Raw genomic sequence first — 25,833 nt, 5'->3', positions numbered from 1 at the left:
GTTTGGAAGCATCAGTCAGATACATTACAAACCTTCCAGACACCACACAAAGATCACTAAAAAGTCATTTGTGCTTCATCCATGAGCTGTTGTCCCATCAAATAAAGGAACCACTTCATCTAGGACAGATGGGCTTTCGGAAAAACCTCACTTGTTGCAGAGCTATTTTTGAGTCTCCTTTCAGCAGGTTGGAGCTCTACTGTCCTTTGAAGACCTGGACTCCTTTTAACATTTGGTGTACACAGGTAAAAGCTTGTCTTTTAAGACATAAGGTCAAAGGCACTTCCAAACCAGCACTTGACCTTCCTGAAATTACGATCTTGAGAAAGGGCATTTTTCTGGTGGTATTATCTGAGAACAGAGAACAAAAGACCTTTTTTCATCGTAGCCAGGGCTGCCTCACCCACACTCACAGGTGGTTCAAAGGTGCCTCTGCATTAGAGGTTGTTCTCTGAAAAGTTCATTTCGTCCCCTTTCCATTATGGATTGTTTCTGAAGAATGACTAAAGATCAAAACCCATTTGCTAACCCTGCTTTAAGGATGACTTTCAAATACGGGTAGTAACTCCAAATTAAAGTTTTTATATGCTCACTTCGGGCAAGAACACTTATGGCTCACACACCTGGCTCCCAAAAGCCCATGAACTCCAGAGGTTTAATGGTTTCTTCCTCAGGTAAAAATCTCTCTGCTGTGATCAGAATCATTACAAACCCATTTCCCAGTCTGATACCTCACTTTCAGTGCTCTTCCACTCATATCAGGGAGCATGTCCCTGCTGGGCTAAATAGTCATCCTGATTCATTTTTTGTAGAGATGGAAAATTCACTGGGACCCAACATCTGGGTTTCTAACACTCTCCTTCTTCCCTTCCACAGCAGACAGAGAATTATTTCCATGACAGCATTTCTACCATTATTAAAGAACCATTTTCCAAAAAAAACCAGCATTTTCATCCTACAAAAAACATTTTCAGAGTATTTCCCTTATTAAAAAATAAAGTCACATCATTGCTTTAGATCTGAGAGAAACTTTCACGGGCTGCATCCCTTACCCCTTTCATTCTGTTTCTATTTTGGGGGAAACAGCACACACCTGAGGTGTCATTTGTGGAGGAGCTGAAGACACCAGCAGTAAAAGGGAAACAGAAATCTCCCATGAGCAACAGCAAGAATCTCTGGGAAGAGACACTTCAGCATTTTGTAATCCTAATTATTAGCCCCTTTCCTGTAAAGCAACCAAAACACTTCCTGCGTTGAACACATCTTACACTTAATTCTGAGTTTGGAATGAAATTTTAGAGCTTCACCCAAAAAAAAAAAAAACCAAAAAAACCCCACAAACAAAAAACCTCACCAAAAACCAAAAACCGAACAGAACAAAAAGAAAACAAAAACCACCATCTGGAATTATGCTGTGGACTCGTGTGTGTGTCAATATTCTATGCATAGTTTTAAAAGCCTGGTTGGCCATCACTAAAACACAGACATACTGGCATTGCAGAAATTCCAGGAACTCTTAGGACTACTCAACTGTTGGAGAAAATTACCATGGTGAAATATGCAAATTGCTAATTGGCAACTGCATTAAATACTATTAATTCACAAGAATTTAGGTCCAATTAAATTTAGCAAGTGTGAGAAAATTATTCAGCTATTTGATGTTGCTGAGCAATTTAGCTGATATGATTATTGCTTTCATGTTTAGTGGCCACTAAATGAGTATCTGACAAGAAATGTCTGGAAACCAGAAGATACAGCGTAGAGATATTAATTTATAACTTTTAGAAGCCAAAAGCTCAAAACAAAAGGTTTTAAGACAGGCCACAAATAAGCAACATGCAAGTGATAGCCCTCTGAATAGCTGAGGGAAGAGAATAGATAAAATTACCTCACACTGCCAAGTTCTCATGTTTTAGAATTACAGAGCCTGGGGTTTTTTGGTAGATGCAGTAATTTCAATATCATTGTTTTCCCCTAGACCAAGACCACCAAGCCCAGAATGAAAATGTAGCAATCTTCATTAGATAGTGTCAAGGATTTAGCTGAAAAGAAGTCTACATTATAAACTGCAGTAATTATTTTTTTTCTTTTTTTTCAGCCCCATCCATATTAAGGATGCCTCCCTGGACTTCTGTGTGCTAGGAAAATTTATTTCAGTACATATAAATTCATTTTCATAAAGTCAGAGCTTTCAGTAGCATAATCTTATTTAATTATAAAGCATGACATTTCAATAAGAAGTTGAATTTCTCTCCAGCAGGTAAGTAACTTGCCATGCTTACAACAGACAATTCAAGATTTAAAAACAGAACAGATCATCCCTTTCCCATTATGGAATGCTCATTTCTCATCAGATGGTTTTATTAAAAAAAAGGACAACAACTGCAGGTTTTCTTTCATCAGAATGGATCTGCTCAGTTTTGACATTAAAAATTACTTATTTTTAGGTTCAGAGAGCTGTGCTTTTATTTACTTTTTATTCTTTTGCATTGGGCACAAAAGACCTAAAACTATGGGATTATATTATTATTATTATTATTATTATTATACAAACCACAGACCTCAACAGGTCGGGATCTCCATGATCCACATCCCAGAGTTATTTTACCATCTTGCCACAGCAGGTTATGTGAACCCTTCGACCTCTCCAAATCCACCTACTGCATTTCAGTTACCACCTCTCTCTTCCCAAAACATTTCCTTTTAATTTGGAAAGTGAAAGACACACCACTGTGATTAATCATACCTGAAAAACCTTTTCAGTTAAGGTATGAAAATGCAGACAAAAGCAAGTCACCTATGCCACCCTGACAGCAGACTGCCATTTACTGCCCATTGGGTTATTTCTTAGGACAATTGCAAAAAACCAAGATTAGGGATTTAGAAATGCTGCTGCTTCACTACCACTGCAGAGAAAGTAGGGGCTTCATAAATTATAGTTTTTTTCTCAGCAAAACAAAATGTGTTGGGTGAACATACTATTGATTTCAACCTGGAACTAAACATCCAGGGTTAGATGTAACTTTTATCTAACTTTCAACAAAATACTGCAATGGGGAAAAAGGGGGATGTTTACAAATATTGGAGAAAAAATCTTTTTCTCTCAATCGGGACAATACATTTGGCTGAAGCTCACAAGTTATTTTCATTTGGAAAACATATCACTCAAAGTTGTTTTCTACCTCATGTCACTCCATAAGCAGAGAAAGCACATCAAAATACTCTTAGGATCTGAGGTTCTGAAAGTGACTCTCGAGAGCTCAGATATTTTTAATCCACTGTGGGAGTCACAAGAACTGATAATTTTCTTGTGCATCTGGAAGACAAACCTTTACAACAAGCCCATTCTGGGACTTTCATGGTGCCCACACTAAGCTGGGCACCAAATTTTCTTAATTCTAAACACATCTGGCCTCAGATGCCTTTGAAGCATTGAAAACTCCTTCTTTTCAGCTGAAATCATCAAATCAAATTAAAGTTTGATGATTTCCAATGCATAGCCCTAAAGACTGACAGTACAACATGCTTTGGAACTGAAGACAGACAGTGCTGAAGGCTCTAATTTGTCTTAAGAAAACAACTCTACCTTTCAAAGCGTGTTCAAAAATCATGTAAATAACAGCAAACTGGAGAAAAGAGAGTTGTTTATTTCCTCCTCATTTCACATGCTAGACAGTGTAAGAAATCTTGAGAAATATAGTATCACACTGTACTTTACCAGCCCTTCCCCAGCACTCAGCCTCCCATCCCAGCAGCCTGGCAAGAAGCTGGTGTTGATCCTATGAGAAGAAAAGGAATTCTCCCAGAAAAATTGCTTCATTATTTGACTAATTCAGCCCATTACCTTCTACAGAATTGTAATTAAAAAACAAATAACCAAAACACCAAAGAACAGCTCAAAAAAACCAGGAGGGAATTTATTTTTCTATCACATTCAATCGCTCTGCTGCTCAGTCATAAAAGGCCAAACCTCGAAGGGATCCTGGGCAATGAAACCCCTGGTTCAGGTGGGTATTTTTGATTAAGTACTTTAAGTCAACATTTCCCAAATTTGCCAATCTTTCCATTCCAGTGAACATTCTCTGCTGTTGTGTGTTGTGCTGCAAATCAAGCATCCAATGCACATGTTGGGGTGTGTGCAGCTGTACCACCCCGTCCCCTACTCCCACTCCATCACCAGGAGTCGTGGTGCTCCCAAAACATCTTCACAGGTTTCCACACCTCATGCACACCTGGTTCTGCACATTCAACCACTGCATGTATCCAGCCTGACTGAGGGACAGAAATAATTCACTAAATGCACCAATGAAATTATAAACAGATCAATGGAGAGCATTGACTTCTGACTCAGTTCATCCTGAGAGATGCTGGTGCTCCCCTTACATTCAAAAATTAAAAGAAAAATGATTAAATATTTCAAAGAAAGCAACATTAAGATGATGGTCCAGTAAAAATACTCTTAGATTAAAAGCATTAAGGAGTCCAGAATTATGTTCTGGGTGCATAATTGCAACAGACATGGAGATTACTAATGAGAAATACAGATTAACCCCTCCTATTTTTCAGAATAAAAAAAAATAGAAGACGTTATCAGACTTTTTAAATTTATTATTGAGCTAAAACAGAATGGAGAAAGGACAATCACCCCATCCTTGAATACAGCAAATATCTATTAGAGAAGCTAACATATCTTTTTCCTACCTGTTTTCCAGACAAACTGGTGACCTCTCCTGGCTTCCAGATCAGCTGTTTGCAACATTAAGAAAACAAACAAAAGGAAGGGCTTCCCCAGGCTCTGCCATGCCCAATGAGGAGAAAACCAGTTCTGTTGTAGAAGCATAATTCAGATAATTCAGTCTCTTGTCTTCTTTGGTCCTAGAATTAACCAAAAAAAAAAAATAAAAAAGAAGAAGAAGGCTTGCTAAAATATTTAAACCATCAAGGCAACAGGCTCAGCCTAAGGGTAAGCTGGTGGCCACTGTGCATTTCCCAGTCCCTGTGGGCCACATTTGATGAGGACAAGTCTGTTACAGGTGCTTTGCTTGGAGAGGGAGAAATAAAAAGCAGGAGGGGAAAAGGGAGAGGAGGCCAGCTCCCAGAGGACTTACAGTCCCATCCTACAAAGCCACTGGAAATGCTTTTAGCAGGTTCTTAAGAAGAAATCTGCCAGTGCAAATAAATTGCAAGGGATCCAGTGGCAGTGAGTGGTGTGTCCCTTTTCTCTGTTTAGCTTTAGTAGGAATATTATCATGATACAGGCAGACTAAACCAAAGTGAGAATGGATTCAGGTGCAAAATTCAGCCCCAAATACAAACCCCATGCCCTACATTTAAGATCCCTGACAAGAGAAATACCAGGAAGTGTTTTACCTCCATACCATGTGTAAATATGGAATACATGAGAGCAACATCAGAAACACAGCAGGAAAAGCAGGCAAACAGGGGTTGCTTCCCCTGATGAGCCAGCATGGAAGGGAAAACCAGACACTACTCAAGCATTTCTATGAAGTTTGGGACTCTCATTCAAGTTCCCTTTGGATCTTTGGGCTCCAAATCAGCAACCAGTTACTCCAGAGAGGTCTCTCTGACTAAGGGATTTTAATTAAGCTCCCCAACACTTCAGACAAACACCAGAGGAACACTGTGAATGAGACAGGAGTGGATCAAGTCCTGCTGCTGCAGCAGTTTTAGACCACACAATTCATTAAAACAATCACTGTGTGGTGCTGGAAGCAAGGAGGAATGTTTCTCTGGGTCTCCCATACAAAGCAGGAGACCAACTCCTAAATGCCACCTTCAGCAAACATCCACATTGTTTGTGTACTACAGAAAAGCTCCAAACAATGGAGATTAAGAAACTCATACAACAAAATAAAACCTTAAAAATTCCAATTCAGTCTAGCAATTCCAATCTCAGTGTCTCTCATTCCACAAGATGGTCAACTAGACACTTCAGCAGATTTTATGTGAGTTTCTGGGTATTTTGGATTTATCCATATCCAGGTGGGAACAATTTGGAAGTCTCAAAAAATGTTCATGGTGCTTCCACATCACACAAGTTTCTGATGTAAATTTAAATATTAATTTTTCTGATGCAACATCTTTTGTATTTATACCATGTATTTATACTATGGTTAAATTCTCCAAATAGTTCTACTTATTAGTGATTAATCCTACATTTACAGGTAAAAATGTCATATCCGTACTTGCTTAAGGATGGAGATAATAACTGTCTTCAAGATTTGTCTTCATGGGCATAATCTTGGTGATTTTCATTAAAATTATCAGTTATTAGAAGTTTAGTCCAAAAAATTCCATTACATTCCTAACCTTATGAAAAGCAACATTGTCATAGTGCATAATACACAGCATTGTTCTTGATAAGAAACTGAAGATAAATCTGGAAATTGTGCACACTGAATATACAGCAAAGCTTTTAATTTCAGGCTGTATTCAAATTACTTTGAAACAGTTTCTATCATGATAAATTCATGCAATTACATTTAATCAGATATTGACTAACTACAGTGGGAGATACAATGTAATATCTGTTATCTGGTTAAGCTCATTCTTGTGTTTCAGATGAGCAGCATCTCATGTACAATCTGAAAACACATCAACCTGACCAAATGCAAGGGGGAAAGGGCTTGATTTATGCTTTGCTCGTGTCTTCTGGGTTAACCTTATTTAAAATTCACATTTAATTCAGAATGCAACCCACCAAGTCCAAGCATCAAGCACCACGGAAGCACACAAGCTCAGAAATCTTGAGTACCATTGAGAAATCCAACGCAGCAGCAAAGTGCTGGGGTGTGGGGAAGAAAGGCCCTTAGACATCCTGGAATTCAGGGGTTTTACTGCTCACCTCACACAGAAGAGCTGAGGAGGAGCAACTCTCCCAGTGCCTTCAGCATCGCAGTCACCATCTATGACGGTCGGAAAACAGAGTCACTGACTTTCTGCCAAGGCAAAGAGAGGGAATTAGTGACAGTTAGTGACACTGGCTCCATTCACACACCAAAACACCTAACCAAGATAGAAATTACTCAGATTTCAGTGCTTGAGGGGAGCCACATGCCCAGCCCTGCCCAGCCAGCACTCATTGGACTCGCAGGGCAGCTCCGCAGGGCCAGAAAATGCCATAAAAACAACACAACTTAAACAGGCAGGGGAGTGGAATGGGTGAATCCAAGGAAATGGGCAAATCCAAGGAAACCTCAGAAAACAGCTAATAAAGATGCTGAGATTTTTAATGAAGCACCAGCAGTGCTCCTGAGCTGCTTTCTCAATGCACTGCCTTCATCTCAGCATTCAAAGGGTCAGGAGCAGCAGCACATCCCTGGCAGCAGCAGCCTCCTGCCCAAAACAAGGGGTTGCACACGTGTTCATTCTCTGGGCAGGACTACAAAGATAACTGGCTGCTGCTCCCCACGGAGCCAGAACACAGATTACATTAAGTCAGAAAAAACAGAAATAAATTAGGCACCATGGCACTGATTCTAATCTCCCCCACCCCAGCAGAGCTCAATAGATTCCACTGATTTACACCCCAGCAAAGCATAATAAAAATTTGCCTGTATATCTAGGTTTGTGTAACACAATTTGGAACAGTAGCTGTTCTGTCCTGATACGATAAAAAATTATTGCACAGGCAACATATGCTATCTACAGAAACATGAATAAATTACATTATGAAGGCCACCAACACTTCACATCAAATTTAGTTACATGATATCTCAGCTCCCAAATGTGTCAGTATGGCTAGCTGTAAACTGGCAAATAAAGACAAAAAAGGAGGAAAAAATGAAATTTACATTTAAAAAATTGATTTCACCTAGATTAGTCTTGATTAAATCTATGCAATTGCTTAAATATCATAAAACCATAAAATGGTTTGGGTTGGAAGGGACCTTAAAATTCATCTCATCCCATCCCCTGCCACAGGGAGGGACACCTTCCACTGGACCAGGTTGCTCCAAGTCCCATCCAATCTGGCCTTGAACACCTCCAGGGATGGGGAATACACAACCCTGGGCAACCTGTGCCAAAGCCTCACCACCTTCCCATTAACGAGTTATTTCCTAAATATGTTCAATAAATGTGCTTTAATGTGAAAAAAATATCTTGCTCTTCCAAAATTCTCTTTGGTCAATATTCTTTATAATACAGGCCTAGCCAGTTAATAGTTTGCACTAATGGATTATCTTGAAATTAAATAATGAGGTGTTGTTTCGATATTTGGAGGATTAGTCACAAGCATCTTTATCATTTTGTTTGGTTTGTACAGAATCTTGTTTAGAAAAACAAGGATATCATCCCTTAGCTGTAATGGCTGGGAATATACAGGCAGTCTTGAAAAAGCCACGTGCAAGTTTTCTAATGATCATAACACATTTACATTTTCTAATCCACTGCTAATACTCTTAATGACAGGATTGAATAAAACTAGCCTTGAAAAGCAGGCTTATTTTAGAAACCTACATTTCTGCTGCAAACATGGCATTCCAGTGTCAAAATGTTAGAAATAAATAAATGTGCATACAGCTGACAAGTATCTTATTTCTGAAGTGATCAAAATTTAATTTCATTTTCAACCTCAATGGAATATCCAGCAGCCAAATCCCAGTTTAATCCCTGCTTAGCTAGGAAGGGGAAAAAGCCTCTGGGAAACTTTCCCCATTTTCCAGCCTCTGCTGAGCACTCAGAAGCAGGTTTTTCTGGGTGACAGGCACTGTGCTAGTCCAAGACACCTTAGAGTCCTCAAAATCATCCTAGACTGGAAAAAAAAGACTCATGGTCCAATTTTGATTCTCTACTCTCACGTACTGCAGTTAGAGAAGAGACCAGTTGCTCCTTCTCCAAATTTCCATGGGACAAGGTGTGTCTCCAGCCCTTCTGCACCATTTCTGTGGCTTAGGCAAGCTCAGCCTGGCTCTGCTCCAGCATGGATTTACAACATATTTAATACTGAATTCACAGAAAGATCAACTTAAACTGATCCAAACCTGAGACATGATTTCAGCCTTGTCATACATCAGTTCAATTCCCCCTGACTTCACAGGGAGCTGTGACCTTTCCCATCATGGGTAAATCTGACCTACTTTTTGGTATGAGATGGGAATGCTGACAAGGACACCTGAATAGCTCTCCCCATTTAAAACACATTATGCAATTAGAATAATCCCAAACACTTTAAATAGCAACAACAACCAAAAAAAAAGAGCAATTGCAGATGATATGTGTGGCTATAAATCATTTGGCAGGTGTCTAGCACAAAGATAAGCATCATTAATCATGAATAAATTTTCTTAATACAAATGTAAGCAGTAACTGTGCAACTGTTTGCCTATTACACACAAATCCAGTGTGTGTGGTATTCCAAGATAATCTGGATGTTTATATCACACTTTTTATCCTCAGATACAGTCTGCCTTGCCTGCTCAGAAAGCTGTTATCCAAAAAGCTAATTCTCTTCTGTCCTAAAGCAGCAGAATGCCTGGCTTGTAGCAGCAAAGGCTGATCACCACAGACAAGAACTGCTGACCATCCCTGGGGGAGAGATTTCCAAAAAAACCCACTAATGCTAGTGCTACAGGTATGGAGTTTAATAAAATAAAAGTGTTTGGACAGTCACATATGTCAAACTAGGAACTGGCTCTCAAATATAACTACCTATATGCCCAGTCTTCTATTTAATGATGAACAGCTACATTAAACTTCTCTTATACTTCCATACCTAAAATAAATCCTATACATTTTTCCACTTACACATTTGGAGGGAGACAATCTTCTGGTTAAGGCAGAGGCACCCAAAGTTCACTCCACTTCCAGCTCTGTCAGAAACTTCCTGTGCAAAAAGTCACCTAAGGTCACAGTCTGACACTAATACTCAATTCTGCAAGCGCTCCCCGTGATTTCAGCAGAGTGACTTTGCATATATGAGAATGGTAGCTTGATTTTCTATACCTCTACTGCCTCACCTCCAAACCCAAATTGAGAATATTTGCTCTTCTTCCAGGTGCATTTAAGAAAATCCTGGATGAAAACACACAGAGTGAATGAGCGAAATTTATACTTCAGGTTGACAATTGCCTGACAGCATTTTTGTCCTAAGTGGTCACTCATTGGGAATCCAAACATTAATCTCCACAGTTCTCTGGTAATTTGCTACAGTAATTGTAAGGGTAAATAATGCCTGAAAAAGTATCTGGTGTTCACAGAGAAAATAATTCCAAGCAATGAGCAGACAGTGTAAACCAGCCTGCTTTGGGTGGGAGGAAGCCTGCACAACCTCCAAATCAACAAAACAGACATTTCACCCTGGTCCATCTTCAGGTATAAACAACCTTCCCCAACACTCCATTGCTGGAAAGCTCAGCGAGTCATCACCATCTTTACCAGTTTTATTTGAAAGTCTGGCTATTTTGGAGATGTTTACAGTAAAAACAGTAAGAATCTATTGATTGTTTTCATTTTTTTTCTTCTATTTAATTGTATACAATTCTTGTTCTAAAGTTATGGAAGATCCTGGGGATTAAAAGCAAGAATATGAAATTATTGCACTGCCAATGAATTGCTTCTTAACTTACATAGACTTGTTTGGGGTAAAAACCACGAATCCTGAGTTTTCCTGCCTCAGTCTTTGTACATCCTAAAAATGTAACAAAAGCAGGTTTGAATTTAGAAGCTTAATTATAAACTTAGCTAAGTGGATTATAATGAAAGATGTTCCAGCAAGGGAGCTCAGACTGATGCATTATGACTACATTAAAGAAAACACCAGAGAATAGACTTTCCATCAGCAGAACAACTTTAATTACAACAGTGCTGGAGCAGAACTGTTCTGTGAAACAATGCTGCTCTTACTTCTCCTTCACCCTGAGTACTTCCAATGGACTCCACGGGAACACACTTGACTTTCAAGAATATAAAGTGAATGGGATGTGCAGACTCTTCCAAGGAATCCAGTTCAGGAGCTCAGTTAAATACAGCTGAGGCAAAACTTGCTTCATTTGCACACCAACATGGATGGTTTGCACTCCCTCAGAAGGGCAAGAGACTTCAAAGTGAGGTCAGGAGTTTGTGCAAAGCACCATCCTGATGCTCCACAGCTCCACAGCCACCTACAGCCTCCAGGCCACCTGAGAGCAGAATGAACAATGCTCAACAACCAAGGAGCTCCACAAAATCTCCCTCTACAGCCAGCATTCAGTGTGACCCAGCATGCAAGTGCCCAAGTGAAACCCAAGCCTTGGACTTCTCAATGGGGTTTAACAGCCACAGACCTTTTGGTGCTTTTGGTGTTGTATCTTAGCACTCAAAGTAGGGTAATTTAGCTTCACAAATGTTCTTCAAGCCATTATCATACCCCTTGCAGCAGGAACAAGTACAGAGCAATTAAGATCAAAATGCTCAAGATTGTCAATAGGCTTCTCTCGTGAACTCAGGCATTGATTTTTATCTGAGCAGCAAAACACAGAAAGTGTACAACAACTTTTAAGTAACCTTTTCAGGCTGCTTATGCACTTTTATATATTTAATTAAATTTAAAAGAAGAAAAAAAAGGCTGTAGAAACTCAAACCAAACATCTCATCAACAACCAACAAACACTTTATAAACTTATGGGGTCCCATTTTTAACCTACATAATTTTGGGTGGTATCTTACATAGGTTATGTATCCAACCCTTACACACTACAGCTGAATGTCTCATGCCAGCCTTCTCAGCCAGCACAGCAGAGCACAGCACAGAACAAACTCAGTGATCTCTTCACATTATAGCACATCCTTTCTGTAACAACAAAACTTCATAGCTTTGAGGGACAAAAAAGTTTCTTTTTGTTTATTTTTCAATGGCTAGAGAAATGTTTGAGTCTATTATCAATACACTGCTTTGCTGTAGCTTTTATCATTGGCAATGGATGAACTGAAGGTCCTTTGAAACTCAGCTATATCTAAGAATTGCTGTCACAGTTCCACAGATCTTGGATTACTGTTAAATTGCAATTAAACAAAGGCAAAGGGAGCTGACACTACTTCCAACACCATTTCAGTAAATGCTATTGCAAGTTTTTGTTCAAAGAGGATTACTCTCACTTCACTGGCAAAGTATTGCATCTAATGCACATTCAGCAGTATAATACCATTTGAAAACTAGTATTTTAAATTATTTTCCTTTAAAAGGTAAACTTGGAAATCAGCCTCAGTAGAGAGCAAAGTCCCTACTTTAGCAGCAGGACCATTCACATGGAAAACAACAGAAAGGTTCAAAGTCACCAATTACAAGGCAGCCGAGTTTCAAAAAAAGAATAAACAACCTCATAACCTCTGCTGCTGGAACAACAGCAGATTTCCTGAGCATTCCTATTAAAGTGCTTTCAGTTCAGAAATTAAATTGCTTTACTGCAGTGATTTTCTTCTGCATTCTGATATTACTTTCTATTATTTGACATTAGTACAGCATCACAGGCTGTAGGTCAGGGCTTTTTTCTCTCCTCACTGGAATATGGCCACCACGTAGAGTTTATCAATCTTAAACACAAGGTCAAAATAATACAATCAAGTATCACCAGACATATGAGCTCAGCAAAGACTTGGGCTCTGCTTAGCAGGGAAGGACCATCTGCTTCCCTGCCACAGGACTGGAGCAGCTGAAACTTATCTCCAATTTAAATTGTTATATTCTACACTTCCACACGTCAGCCAGAGCAACTGGGTGCATGCACACACCCACACCCCTGATCAAAGTAATAACTGCAAAGAGGCAGGAAAATCTTACAGTTTTCTCCTGTTAATCAGTTCTGGGGAGAGTATGTGGGGTTCAGTTTTGAACTTCTGAACACTGGTGACTTTGGCTGAAATATCCAGTCTGCTACACACAAACATGCAGAGGCCAACTTCAATACTTCTTACATGTGTAATTTTCCTTCTGCTGTAACACACGCTCTAAGAATAATTTTTTTTTGCCACAAGATCTGTACCTCTATTTGTAGGTAGTCATTATTATTTTGCCATTTGCACTACCTAGCTGTAGCCTAAACCCAAATGAGCTAATAAGAGGAGACACACACACACACATCCACAAGATAGATCCCATTTCAAAAAACTCATTTCCAAAGTGCTGAAATAAACATTTATTCCAATGCATCCTCTGCCATCAGCTGTTTATTTCAGTGCCCCAAAGTATAAACTCGTAGGAAAGGAGAAAATAAAGAGCACAAAGCACAGCAAACACTAAAGCATTCCAGGAACACACAGGCTCTACAGAGGAGCACAGTTCATCAAGCACTGACACTGTGGTTCTCAATTTCCTATCAAACATGAAGTCTTGTCATGAAGTCTCCCACAACCAAGGCTTCACCATTTCTACAGAAAAAAATCCTGTATAACTCAGGTCCCATGTCAGAATGTGTATTTTATATAATTATAGCTAGATTTGTCAAAATGAATTAATCAAAAGTATTCTGTGATTCCTTAACACTGATTCATTCATTTTCCTTCCTTTTACTTGGCAACACTGATACCAACTGGCCTAGGCAGATAGTGTAACAAAAGGGTTAGGAAAAAACTATATTGCTTAAATTAAAAAATAAAGGTACAGTGAAGGCTAAGAACACATGGAAAAACCCCAATATTGGTATAAAGCATCTCTAAAAACTGCTTCCTGAGCACACAGACAGATGCCAAAGTGCACACACTGCAGTCTGAATTCAGATTTTACTAATTGCCACACGGACTTACTCCAACACACCAAGAGCAACACAGTGCAGTGCTACAAGGCTTGTACTAAAAGCAGCATCTGATTTTTAGCTGGAACTCATTTTCAGAAATGCACAAGCTGCTCCTTTTACCAAACTCCTCAGGCTGCTGCACAAGCAACTCCAGGGAAGGTCTCCAGACCCCCTTTCTCCCGCCATGGCAGTACCCAGGAAGAATGTGCCTCTCCAGAAGACACACCCAGCAGCCAAGTGCCACACTAGCACATCCCATCACTTCATCCAGAGTGAGAAACAGATCAGGCATGCACTCCAGCTCAGTACCTGACACTGGGATGTGTGCCTGAAACCCAGGCATCCCCAGGCACTTGGCAAGAGCCACACAATCAGGTGTAAAAATGTGTTTCTCCATATCAAAACCCATTCATAATATCTGCACATTCACTTAAAAGTGAACTTGCTTTCAACCCAAGTTTAACTGTGCATGGCAGCAACAAAAACTCCAAATTGCCATGCAGGCAGTTAGAAAGAATGACACTACCCTTTAAGCACTTGGAGCAAGCAGCTGAGTAAAACCACAGATCTAGTCAAGAATTCTGTGATTGCTACCTTTTCCACTCCCATTTCTTTTCCCCTGTTGCTGGCTCTAGTCCCTCACTGTATTTTATCATGTTGGAAAGCCTAATCTCTTTCAGGTGAAAAACACATTTGCCCTGAACACAATCTAATATGATTCACATAGGGGTCCCTGACACTGTCGCAGTATTGATACAAAAAAATAATCATAATTACCTGAACCGCTAAAAGACCTCATTGTAATATTATTTCAGCAAGGTCAATTGCCTGTGCAGGTTGTTCTTACCAGAGTTCACGTTACATCACTGGGCCCATCATCCTGACCTTCCCTGCTGTCATCCCATCACAGTTCAATTAACAGAGGAGTCCTGCAGTGGCTTGATGAGCATCTGCTGCCTCTACCCGGCAGTAATTCAATAAGGATACGCCATAGGAAGAGATAATGAGAAGTCAGCCCAGTTGTTCTGTCTCCCTCCAGGAGAGCAGATGAGTTTGGTTTATGGGAAAGAGCGTGACCTATGAAAATTATCAGTTAATTTTGTATTTCAGAGCTTCTACGTGCAACTTAAAGTGTTGTCTGGTTTCTCTGGTGGTGCTGCCCACTAGGACCCAGAACCATTTTTCCTGGTGAGTCCCTGATTAACAACCCTTCCCACACTGAAAGGATTCATCTTTTCAAATTTTCTCTCTGCCAGTTCTACCAAAGGAATGATTTCTACTCAAGCATTCAGCAGCGGTTGGTCTGAATTAAAAAAATTAAACACCTGAGCATAGAAAATGGGCCAAAACTACCACTGAAGTAATTCAGGCAGAATAAAATTCACACACACACACACACACACCAAACCTGGATGAAACACTTCCATGAAACCAAAATCTCCTACACTGCAGGTAGTTTCAGCCTGGCTGTTCTCTCCCTGCCCCAGAACACACTCCTCACTGGTGCCCAAATTTTCTTTCTCCCTCCATTTCCTTCTGCACCTTTCCAGCAGAGACTTCCCTCAACTCCCACCTATCTTCTAACTCTCTCCTGTTGCTTTGGGAACATCTATTTCATCAGTAAAAACTCAGAGCCACCTACAGTCCCTTCATCTCCTGTTCCACCACTGCATGTCACAGGGATTGTCTGAGGGCTATAACTCTGTGCAGATTTATTTTTGCCTTGTGCTTGTAGTGTCCTAATCAGTCTTGCAGCTTTATTTCAACAATCTTATTTGCTGAAATAGGAAATTAACTTGATTTCAAATACAATTTTCTATTTTATGTCTCCTTAATATCATTAAGGCACAGATTTAGTGAAGATGATAGGCATGAGAGGAGAAAAAAGGAAGATACATTTCCTCCCTTAGTTCTGCAAGGTGATCAGTGAACCACGGTGAATTTACACAGCTGCCTATTCCCATAGCTCCACATTCACAGCCTCATTTCTCTCAAGATCAGCTTCATTTGAGCCATGTCCTTTCCCATCACACAATTATCTGCATTGCCCCAAAGACTGCTTGCCTGCTCTGACCACTCTTTTCAATGAGTGCAGTCACCAGGGCAGTTTATTCCTCATTCACAGGGTAAGACAGGTTGGCAAGTCCCTACCTCAGCCCAGCCTTCTGCTCAAAGTAGGACCAGAGAGCTGGGAATCACACAGGACATTCAACATTGTCCCAATTTTTTTTTATTTTGCTTCTGTTCCTACCAGACAGCTCAGTCTGCCAAGCTCACACAAACTGACATGAGATCTGAAGTTGTGGTTCACCCATTCCAAGTCCCCCAACCAGGATTTGCTCCATTTCCACACCATTCTCTTTTCTCCATTCAGTTCTGCCATCTCTTCACTCATCAGTTTAATCACCTGCTGCAGATCTCCTGCATACCTTGTGCTTAATCCTCAAATCCTTCCTATCCTTTCCCTTAATTCTTTCCCATACTAAACTTCCAAAAAGCAACAGATGAAATTTTATTACATTTACCACCAGCTTGGTTTCTTAACCTCTTTTCTCACCCTACAGTATTGATTTCCTTCTCCTAACTAGCCATTTGTTCACTTGCATTCCCTTCTATTTTCTGATTCGCCTATTTTCATGACTCCCACATATTCTCCTCTATTGTTTCCTGCCTTTGTTTGGTTTTTTCCCGTGGAAAAGCTTGGAGAGGAAACACTAGGCACACTACATTATATCCAAAAGAGGATACTATAATAATTTTAGAGTTACAAATAATCAGCATTTAAGAAATGCTAGAATGAAGGTTGCCTTGCAGGAATGTATTAAGACAGTCAGGTTTTGTGATTACATCTATTTTTACCATATTACTAAAGTCTATATTAAAATGCAATTTAAATCTATCTTTGACTTCTTTTGCTTTTATCTATTCATCACACTTGCTTTCAACCCTCTCTTAAAGCCTTACTCATACTTCTCTTTGAAACAGGCAGAAAGTACCTGTAAATCCAATAACTGCATAACTGCAATTACAGAAAATGTTATTTACTTCACTCTTAGCAGTTATGTGCACCATCAAAAAAGAAAAAAGAAGGATTTTTATCGAAATATATTAGGTTAAATAACTCAAAATTGGATAACCACAGTATGGACTAGCTTCCATTTGGTTAAAGAAAGAATAGACAAAGTCTATGCAACGCATTTGTCATACTAGTCAAGGCAAACTCATCAGACTTCTGCAGGTTAATATATTTCCCAGCTCATTTTTATCACTTTTCCCAGTTAGCTGAATTAATAAGTCAATTAATGCATAAAGCCTTCTGTAAATGCACACCCAGATGGATGTTTACCAGAGTTCAGCCTTCTTTTCCATGTGTTTCAGAATTTAAATAAAAATTGAGCCAACCTTCAGGAGAAATCAGTGCTGGCAGACGTTCTCTTGGTGGGTTCACAGTTTCTGCAGTGAAAAAGCTGTACTTAAACCTGAACAAAATCTTCTCACTAACTGAAAGTATTTAGGACTTCTTTTACAAATACTTTCAATATTAAAATCTGCATCCACTCCCAGAGGGTTGCATTCCACATCATTTAGACCATTTTACCCTCCTCTAGCATCTTCTTCCTTCAGAAAGATGGGAATGTGAACTAAATACAGGACTTGGCAGCAGCAGTAATCCAATATATCTGATTACTTAAATAAATCTAAAATTAAATTGGAATTTAAATGGCAGAAATAAATATATTGCAAGTCCTGGGCAGTTCTTTAAAAATTGGCCTACCATGCAATATTTGACAGAAGCGGTGCAAGAGCTGGGTCATAATTCTATGGATTTTTTTTTCCTTATGTGGTAAAACTAGAGGAGGACTGGGTTACCAGTAGAGTTAAAACTCCATTTACTATGTAATTTTTACTCAGTACATGAGTCCCTTTTTAAAGCACTGCAATTGCTTTGAGTTTTACAAAAAGATTGATCTGTAGAAAGTGGAAAATGTCTCCTGCCCTACTTTCAAGAGTGGGATTTTGTCATGCCAGCAATTGTTTCATAGGATCATTCCAACTCTAAGATAAATGAAAAGAAAAACAGATAATTTTTTGTCCTGTGGGAAGAATTTCCTCTGAATTACAGGAAAACACATATTTGCAAATATAAATACGCTTAAAATCACAGCCTCTGCTTTTCCTCTATTTGTTACTTTTCCTGCTACACAAAATTAGCAGTGATTTGGATTTGGTGTTAATGAATGCCGAAAGCAACTTGGCGTTCCCTTGCCAAAGACCTCAGTAAACTGCAGTTCAGCAAAACAAGACAATCTTCTTATCATGTGTAAGAGCTCAATTAAATCATCATTTTAATGTAATCCTATTTAGTAGCTCGCGCATTTTCTGTCCTGATGCTAGTGATGTTAATGGCTTAGAAAACCAAGGAAAGCAAAAATACAGAGGTAGAAGGGAAGAAGACAGGAAAATGCAGCTTCTGTTTCACTGATCATTTGATGGGGGAAAAAACAAAACAGCAGCAAACCAGAACCAAAGAACCCCAAACCCAGAAGCATGGAAACAGCTTGCACAGAACATAAAATCCAAGTCTCCCTGGACCCCAATCCAATCTTTCAAACACCATCCAATTGTGAGTTGAGAAAAACAGGTTCAACCAAAGACTTCCAAGCAATTTTCAATCTGCAATATGTACTCAGAGGTCAACACCTTTCTAAAGAAATCAATGATTATTACAACACTCAAAAAACCACACAAGAGGGCTCTAGAACAGCCCTGGAATGCACATAGCTCTTTATGCAGAAGCAACTAATCTCCCAGAGTACTATGTAAATTGGCTAAGCTTAAAAGTTGCATTTAAAATTATCCTCAATATCCATTACAAAAGAGAGGTACCTACCCACTGATAAATTAGCAATTGTAATAAGGAACTGTAAGGCTAAGGGTAAATTGATTGTTGTTCCTAATTTTCCCTTTATTTTAATCCAAAACTCTCCAAATTGCAAGAAATAAAAGTACAGGCGAGAGGGTGAGCAAAAAGCTTTTGACTGCATATAAAACATCTAAAAATAGTGCTTCAGTGTATTTCCATATGCTGGAAGTGGCAGTGAATATCATCTATATAAATCCATTCCTAGCAGAGGTTTTCAGCAGCATCCAAGACTTGAGAATCAATTGTAAATTTGTATTTTAGATTAATCAATATGAAAAAGCACAAGACACACTTTAAACAATATGCAGCATTTAGCAGGCAGATACAGCTATGCATCATCTCATACAAAATAGATACAGACATTATTAGAAGCCATATATTTTTAATCTTGAGGAATTTATTTGGGAAGAACTTGAAAAAAACTGCTTTTAGAAAAGCACTTGACGAGGTTTGTTAGTGATGTAAGACCCTGCCAAGGCTGTGGGTGCAGAAGACACCCAGGTGATGTGGCTGTGGGCACGGATGGAACCCAAACCCACACAAAAGGGAGGTTTCCTGCACATCCCTGTGAAGTGCCAACACCTCCAGCAGCTGAAGAGCTGCACTGGAATATCAATGCACACCCTACCTTCAGATGAACGAGCTGTCAGCACCAGGGAGGAAAAAGGCAGGTTCACAACTACAGCAGAACATACAGGAGCTGCAGAAGCCTTTGCCAAGCCCACCTTGAGAGAAGGTCACCCCACCAAAGCCAGGAGGGCTCTCCAAGCTCAGATCAATGCTGTCAGACTCACTGGAGCAGCTGTCACTCTCAACACTCGATAGTCCACAAATCCCGCAGGAATAAGTGACAGATGTCACATCTCCCAGGAGTGAAATGATGATAGTATATACTCAGGAACTGATGGCCAGCTCTGAGGTGTTTCTCTTCTTTGCTGGCAGGATTGATGTCTGGTCTATCAGCAGGGGAACAGCACTTAATCCATGAGGGAACATTATACAGACACTGATGGACTATAGTACACCAACAGGAGAAAGAAAAAAGGAGTTTTTATCCTTCTCAATTTCTGGATTAGGCCAATTGCTATCAGATATTTGAATGATGACGTTGGGAAATGATTCCATCTTGGACAAAACTTGTACCAGCATCAGAACTAGGCTGAGCAAAACCTTCTCATTCTAATGCCAGTTTCAGATTGCTGAAGCAGTGCACCAGAATCAGAGAACCACCAAAACCCCAACACAGGACAGTGGCAGTGCTCCAAGCAAGCGAAAATCTTTGGATTAGAGACCTGTAGAAGGTGTATCACTTGAGATGAAACCTGACAAGGCCTCTCAGGGATAAAAGTGCCAGTAAATAGCCATATACTAGCTCCAGTGAATCCCCTAAACATTCACCTGTACAGCTTTGTTATCTCTTGGCAGCCTAACACAATCTTGCCATGCCATGCACACTCCAGCAGCAAACAGTGAACCTTAACATTATCAGTGATTTGACACAGCACAAATGCTTCCATTTTTGCGGTATTTCAGTGGACACTTTACACACCCAAACTGATATGCAGACACTGGAACACAGGGAAAACAGTTTATTTCCCTCACTTCACGCATTTGCTGTGTTAAATATCATTGTTTATTAATGCAAAACAACCCATAGAGAGAAATAAGTCAAAAGTACAGACTTTTTCTTTTTTCTCACATAGCATTTCCCATCAGAGATGAGGCAGGAGTTGCTCTCACAGCTAAAAATAAACATATTATTCTACGAAAAGGGGTTAATTAGCAATGAAGTTACAGCAGCATAATTCTTTCTGCTTTTGTACATACAAAGTGCACCCTCATGCAAGTCCATACCTTAACATCTCTTCAAACACACTCACCAGAATCTGCTCAACATGTTTTCACTCTAATACAGAGAGGTTTCTGTGAATTCAAAATCCATTCAAAGGTTGCTTGCTACTGTTTAATTAACTTCTGAACAAATGAAGAGATACCCATTTTCCTCCAAAATCTGTAATTTTATTTTTTCTAATAAACACTGGCACCATTTAAGGAGATCACTTGTGCACATCCAGTCTCACTTCCTGCATTAAACAGACCAAAGACCCATCCTGAAAAGACCTGCATCCAGCCATAACTTTTACTGAAGATTGATATATGATATGATATATGTACTTTAAATATGGATATCACCTTGCTTTGAAAGTGTTACAAGTTGGAAAATAAAAAATTGTGTATTTATGTAAATTCTTCACGCAGTTAAGCACATTTATGACTATAAATTTGAATTTTAAAGTACTAAATTAACAAACAAACAGGAATGTAAGCAGTGAACCCTGTCTCTTCTGTACCTTTCCATTCCAATACAGCAGGCAGAGTCTGACTGACGGAAAAAAATGACTAAGGAGGGGAAAAAAGTCATTCTAACCATTTTATTAGCAATACCCTCAAATGCGCCCAGTGATTTCAGGTGCCCCTTACAGGACACAGTAAATGGGCTGGGATTGCAGGAAGCAGGTGATGAGGAGCTCCAGAAGCCACTCTTCTACAGGCATCTTAGAGAAATGAAAAAGAAATGTATCCAAAATTATTCACATTACATACACTACTGCAAGTCCTCTTCTGATTGCCTTAGGGGGGTTAAAACAGCAGCCTGTGAAAAATAAGCATCCATCAGGCTCCTTGTGATTTCCAGACATGCTCCAAAAAAAGGTTATGCTTATATATAATCCTGACATGCCAAGTGTTATTTGGGGATTTAAAGACATTGTAAGGATCTTAATAAAAGCTATTATATATTGCTATAGGATATGAAAAATATTAAGATAGATTAAAAATGTTTTTAAAAGCCCAGCTTGTGCAAGAGGCTAAGCTTTTGTATAGAAGTGACTCCATTCTGAAAGGATCCAGCTCAAAAAGTCTGCACTAGAGGAAAGAGAGGCTGAAGAGAAAGGAGAAAAAACCACACAAAAAATTATGTCTAGACAAATCTGGTGCTTACACTTCTTAATTAGTGTAGTATATATGAATTTTTCATGACGAAGGATTCGATTTCTTTTAAAAAAGAAAATCAGTATGAATTAAAAGCTCCCTCTAACTCTTTATTTAAAAGACTACAAGGAGCACTAGATAAACCCTGTATCAAAGGAATTTATGCCATTTGATATGAAGTATTACAATAGTGGACCTGAGCCTGCCGTCACTGAACTCAAATGAAATTTGTTAGCAACTTAATCCCCTTCAAAAAGAAGCTCCTTGGTTAAAGCTCATTTTGCTTCACTTCCAGAAAGAAAACCGCCTTTTTGGATAAAGCCCTGGAACATGTAATGTATGCAGATGAGCAGTCATATACACAAAATACACTCATTAATGTACTTATTAAATGTGTTTATTAATAATATCCCATTTCCCACAGCCTCTTAGAAACATCTCAGCAAGACACATATGTATTGCAGAAAAGTGCAAAGATGGAAAAAAAATCCATCAGAAATCAAGTTCACTCATTTGTTTTGCATGGCTCTTTAGTGCTTCAGTGCCTCAAACAAAAAAGTGGCCTCTTGTATCTCTCAAATTGGGTTTCTGATGTAAAACAACGAATTAAGAAAATTGTCAAAATTAAATCTGAACAGTAGCTGCCCATTCTCCATAAGCTAAAAGTTATGGTCTCATTTTAAAAGCAATTATCTCAAGTACAATCCCATCAGAGAGAAAAATGTAAATCTTTATTTCCTTTATGGTTTCACCTAATTAAGAAGGTGTCTCGTGGATGTACAGAAGCCTGGATTTGTATGGATGCTCCTCAGTGCTTCTCCCCAGTTTCCAACACAACCTCAGCAGTTTCATCATCTCAGCAATGCTCCCAACTCCTTCTCACATCTCCACTCTCCACCCAGGGAGCTGCAATAGATGGGATGCTCACCACACATGGAATGCTGGAGCCTTCCCATCCCTGGGAGCACTCAGTTCGTGTCTACTCCAGGCAGACACACCAGCTCCCATTCCACACACAGAAATAAAATTACCTTTGACACACCTACCACCATGAAATTTGGTTTAGACCATGCAGCAGAACAGAGGCACACACAGTCCAGGCTAAAAATAAAATTTAATAATACATTACACACAGGCTCATAATCAATTAGCATATATAATTTGGCAACAGATTCTATATTATTTGATATTAAATTGATTGTCTGCAACTGGCATGGTACAAGGCCTACAATTAAAATTAATCACTCCTGCTACAACAGGAAAAAATGCCTACATAAATATTCCTCTTACAGTCCACCACTACTTTTTTTCTTTCCCTTAAGGAGCAGATCTATTAGCAGTGCTATTACATCAGAATCTCCTTTATCTCCGAAGAGGAAGTTTTGTGTCTTTCATGGTGGCAACATAAAATCCGCAGACATCACCTTGAATGCACCCTAAGGGATGCTCAGAAACCCAACAGAAAATTAAAAGCATCTCAACACACCTTAGTGCTTTAAAAGAGCACAATGGGGGGGAAATCACCTGATGTTTTGCATTAAAGTATTCAGTACAAAACTGCAACACAGGACTGTGGCAATGAACCCAGAATGAGCAGCCAGGCCAAAGTCCAGAGCCCTGCAGAGTCATATGGGCACAGGTGGTTTGAAGTAAATCCCTTTCTGGATCTGCTGGTCCAGGTGAAGCACAACAGAGAAACAACAACAAATCTGGGTGCTGCTGGGGTACTGAGGGAGGCAGCAGCAAACCCTGTCCTTGGACACCTGCAGTTATGGGGTGGATGGTGGAGCTCCCCAGGCTGTCCCCTGGATGCCCTGGAGCCACCTCACTGACAGGACTGCACACATCCTGTCAGCAGGAGCTCCATGTGTGAGCAAAACCCAGGTTTTGTCTCTGCCAGCCCCAGCTGGCACTCCTGGAGTGCCCAAGCACAACCTGCTCTGCACAGCCCTCCTGCACAGCCAAACCAAATCGCCTTCCCTCTCTCCTCACAGCAGTTAAGCAGCACACAGAAAATTGAATCATAAGGGTAGACAAATAATACATCACACACCGCAGCGCTAGGAAATCTCCCTGTCTTTTGAAAGAAACTTACTGCTGAAGCCTTAATTTGTGGGAATTGAAAGCCTCATAACAATTTACGTTGGATTAAGGTTCCTGCTTGGTTAAATGCCAACACTGACAGTCCTAGATGAGATCCCATCTTATGAAGAACCATCAGCCACATGCTTACAAGCAACATGCCAGAGCACACTGCACTTTATCTACCTTCCCCCACAGCAGATTGTATTCCTCAGGGGATGCAAAATCTCACAATCCAACTACATAAGCTGAGAAATGCACTAAATCTTCCAAGCATCTCCACTCCTCTCGAAGTCTTTGAGCACACTGGTATCTCCAACTTGAGGGTGACATACATAGGAAAAACCAGCATCTTTCTGGAGTTACCCTTGACTGGCCAAGGCACTGTCCATCTTCCCACCAGCCAGCCCAACAATTGCTGGAAGACCAGTGGCTCACATCAGCTGGAGCAGGCATCCTTCAGTCTCATCCATCCTCCCAAGTTCATAGAAAAGTTCTTCCAACTTTTGAGAGTCCATAACCTTGGTGTGAGATGTCATTCTCTGTGAAAAAAGAGTCCCCCTGCTCCCTGAGCAATGAGCCATTCCTTGCAGCACGATCTGCCCATCAGCACTCCATCTGCAGCCGCAGGCGGGGAACGAAGTGTCAGGCTGACACTAGTAAAGGTTTCATGTTTAATGGTCACATTTGAAATGTGTCACAAAGGAAAAATATCAAAGTGTACCTGAAATTTTAGTCCATCTTTAGCCGCAGATTCCTTTCACAGCATCTTCAAGCTCCCAGCTGCGAAGATGAATTCAGCAGCACTTCTGCCCTGCAGAGTTCCATTACCAAACCAACCCCTGCCCACCACTGTCCCGTCATGCACCACGTCTGAGCTGGACACCAGGACATGGGGTGGTGTCAGGGCTGGGCACAGGGTGCTTCTTTCCTGGGGATGGAGCTGCTCAGAACAGTTCTGGCTTTTATCTCCACTGCCTCTCTCCCATCAAAGCAAGGCTCTTCATCCTCACCTGAGCCTGCTGCCAAGACAGCTGTGCCTATTAGGAATACCTCCCATCCCCCATTCACAGAGCTGGATTACACAAATGCAAATGTTATACAGAACAGCCTCTTCTCATACACTCTCACAAACGTAGGTATCTCTCCTTTCCCTTCTAGCCTTCTTAATTTCCATTTTACTTCTAATTTGCATACTCCTTCCAGCCTGGTTTTAGCCCATTTACCACACTACAAATGATTTATAAAGTTTAACAGCAATCATGTATCATCGTCAACATACATATGTTTGACTACACTTGCAGCACAGAGCTTGTTTTAGCTACTCAAAAACTATTTGCTGTTTAACAACACAGATGATTCACTTGATATCACTGTTTCTGATAATGTATTTTCTGCACTGAGACAAGGAAGCAGAAGACAAATCTGAAGCAAGATTCAGCCGCTTTCTGTGATTACTCACTGCTTTTCATTCTTGCAGAAGCCCTGATGTATTTTGTGTCCAATCTCTTTGACAGCTCTCAGATGTGCCTGAGAAAGCCCTGATGGGCAGAGCCTGTCCTCAAGAGTTCTCACCATGTTCTCCTTTCTGTAACTAAACAATACAGACCGTCCAAATGGGCATGGACAAACTATGACACAAGTTTGCCAACAACAATCAGTTAGTCCTCAAGGAGACTCAGGCTGCTCCTGGGGTAAAATTCCACTCCTGAAAATCAGCATCGCGGGGAAACATATTCATTTGTCTGAGTTGTGTTAAATCCTGAAGCCTTAACATTACTCATTTCAAGTGGTCAGAGATGTGGAGAGTCCATGAAGCATCAAGAGCCATCACCTGCACGCCTGCAATTCACATGTGTTATCACCTATCACACCACAGCATGGAGCAACCATCTCCTGTGACCTTGAAGTTACCTCTTCCTCCTGAGAGACACAGACCATCATTTTCATAAAGTGGGGGCAACTTCTGGAGCCCCAAATTGTATTGATTTTCCCATGTCTGTCTTCATACATCTGTAATCCCCAATGACTCCAACATCAGTACCAGACAGCACAAGCATTCATCTTTCAGTCTGCTGTCGAGTGAAACGCCAGCAGCTGACAGCC

The 25,833-nt window shown here is 40.1% G+C and overlaps 1 protein-coding gene across 3 annotated transcripts in view; it reads right to left on the bottom strand.

The window, feature by feature from the left end:
* THSD7B (thrombospondin type 1 domain containing 7B) overlaps positions 1-25,833 on the bottom strand; it is a 295,328-nt gene that overhangs the window by 235,145 nt on the left and 34,350 nt on the right. For all 3 annotated transcript variants that reach the window (XR_014853539.1, XM_085067129.1, XM_085067128.1), the window contains exons 2-3: positions 6,866-6,959; positions 4,702-4,875 (exon numbers count right to left, since the gene is read on the bottom strand). Coding sequence is in view for 2 of the 3 variants with exons in the window: in XM_085067129.1 (XP_084923255.1) it covers positions 4,702-4,840 (139 nt within the window). In the remaining variant the exon portion in view is untranslated. The remainder of the gene's footprint in view (positions 1-4,701; positions 4,876-6,865; positions 6,960-25,833) is intronic.

This window comes from Lichenostomus cassidix, chromosome 7, assembly GCF_008360975.1.
Source record: "Lichenostomus cassidix isolate B80296 chromosome 7, HeHo_3.0, whole genome shotgun sequence".
Lineage (NCBI taxonomy): Eukaryota > Metazoa > Chordata > Aves > Passeriformes > Meliphagidae > Lichenostomus > Lichenostomus cassidix.
Note: the sequence above shows the minus strand (reverse complement) of the source record. Positions and strands in the feature narration are given on the sequence as shown.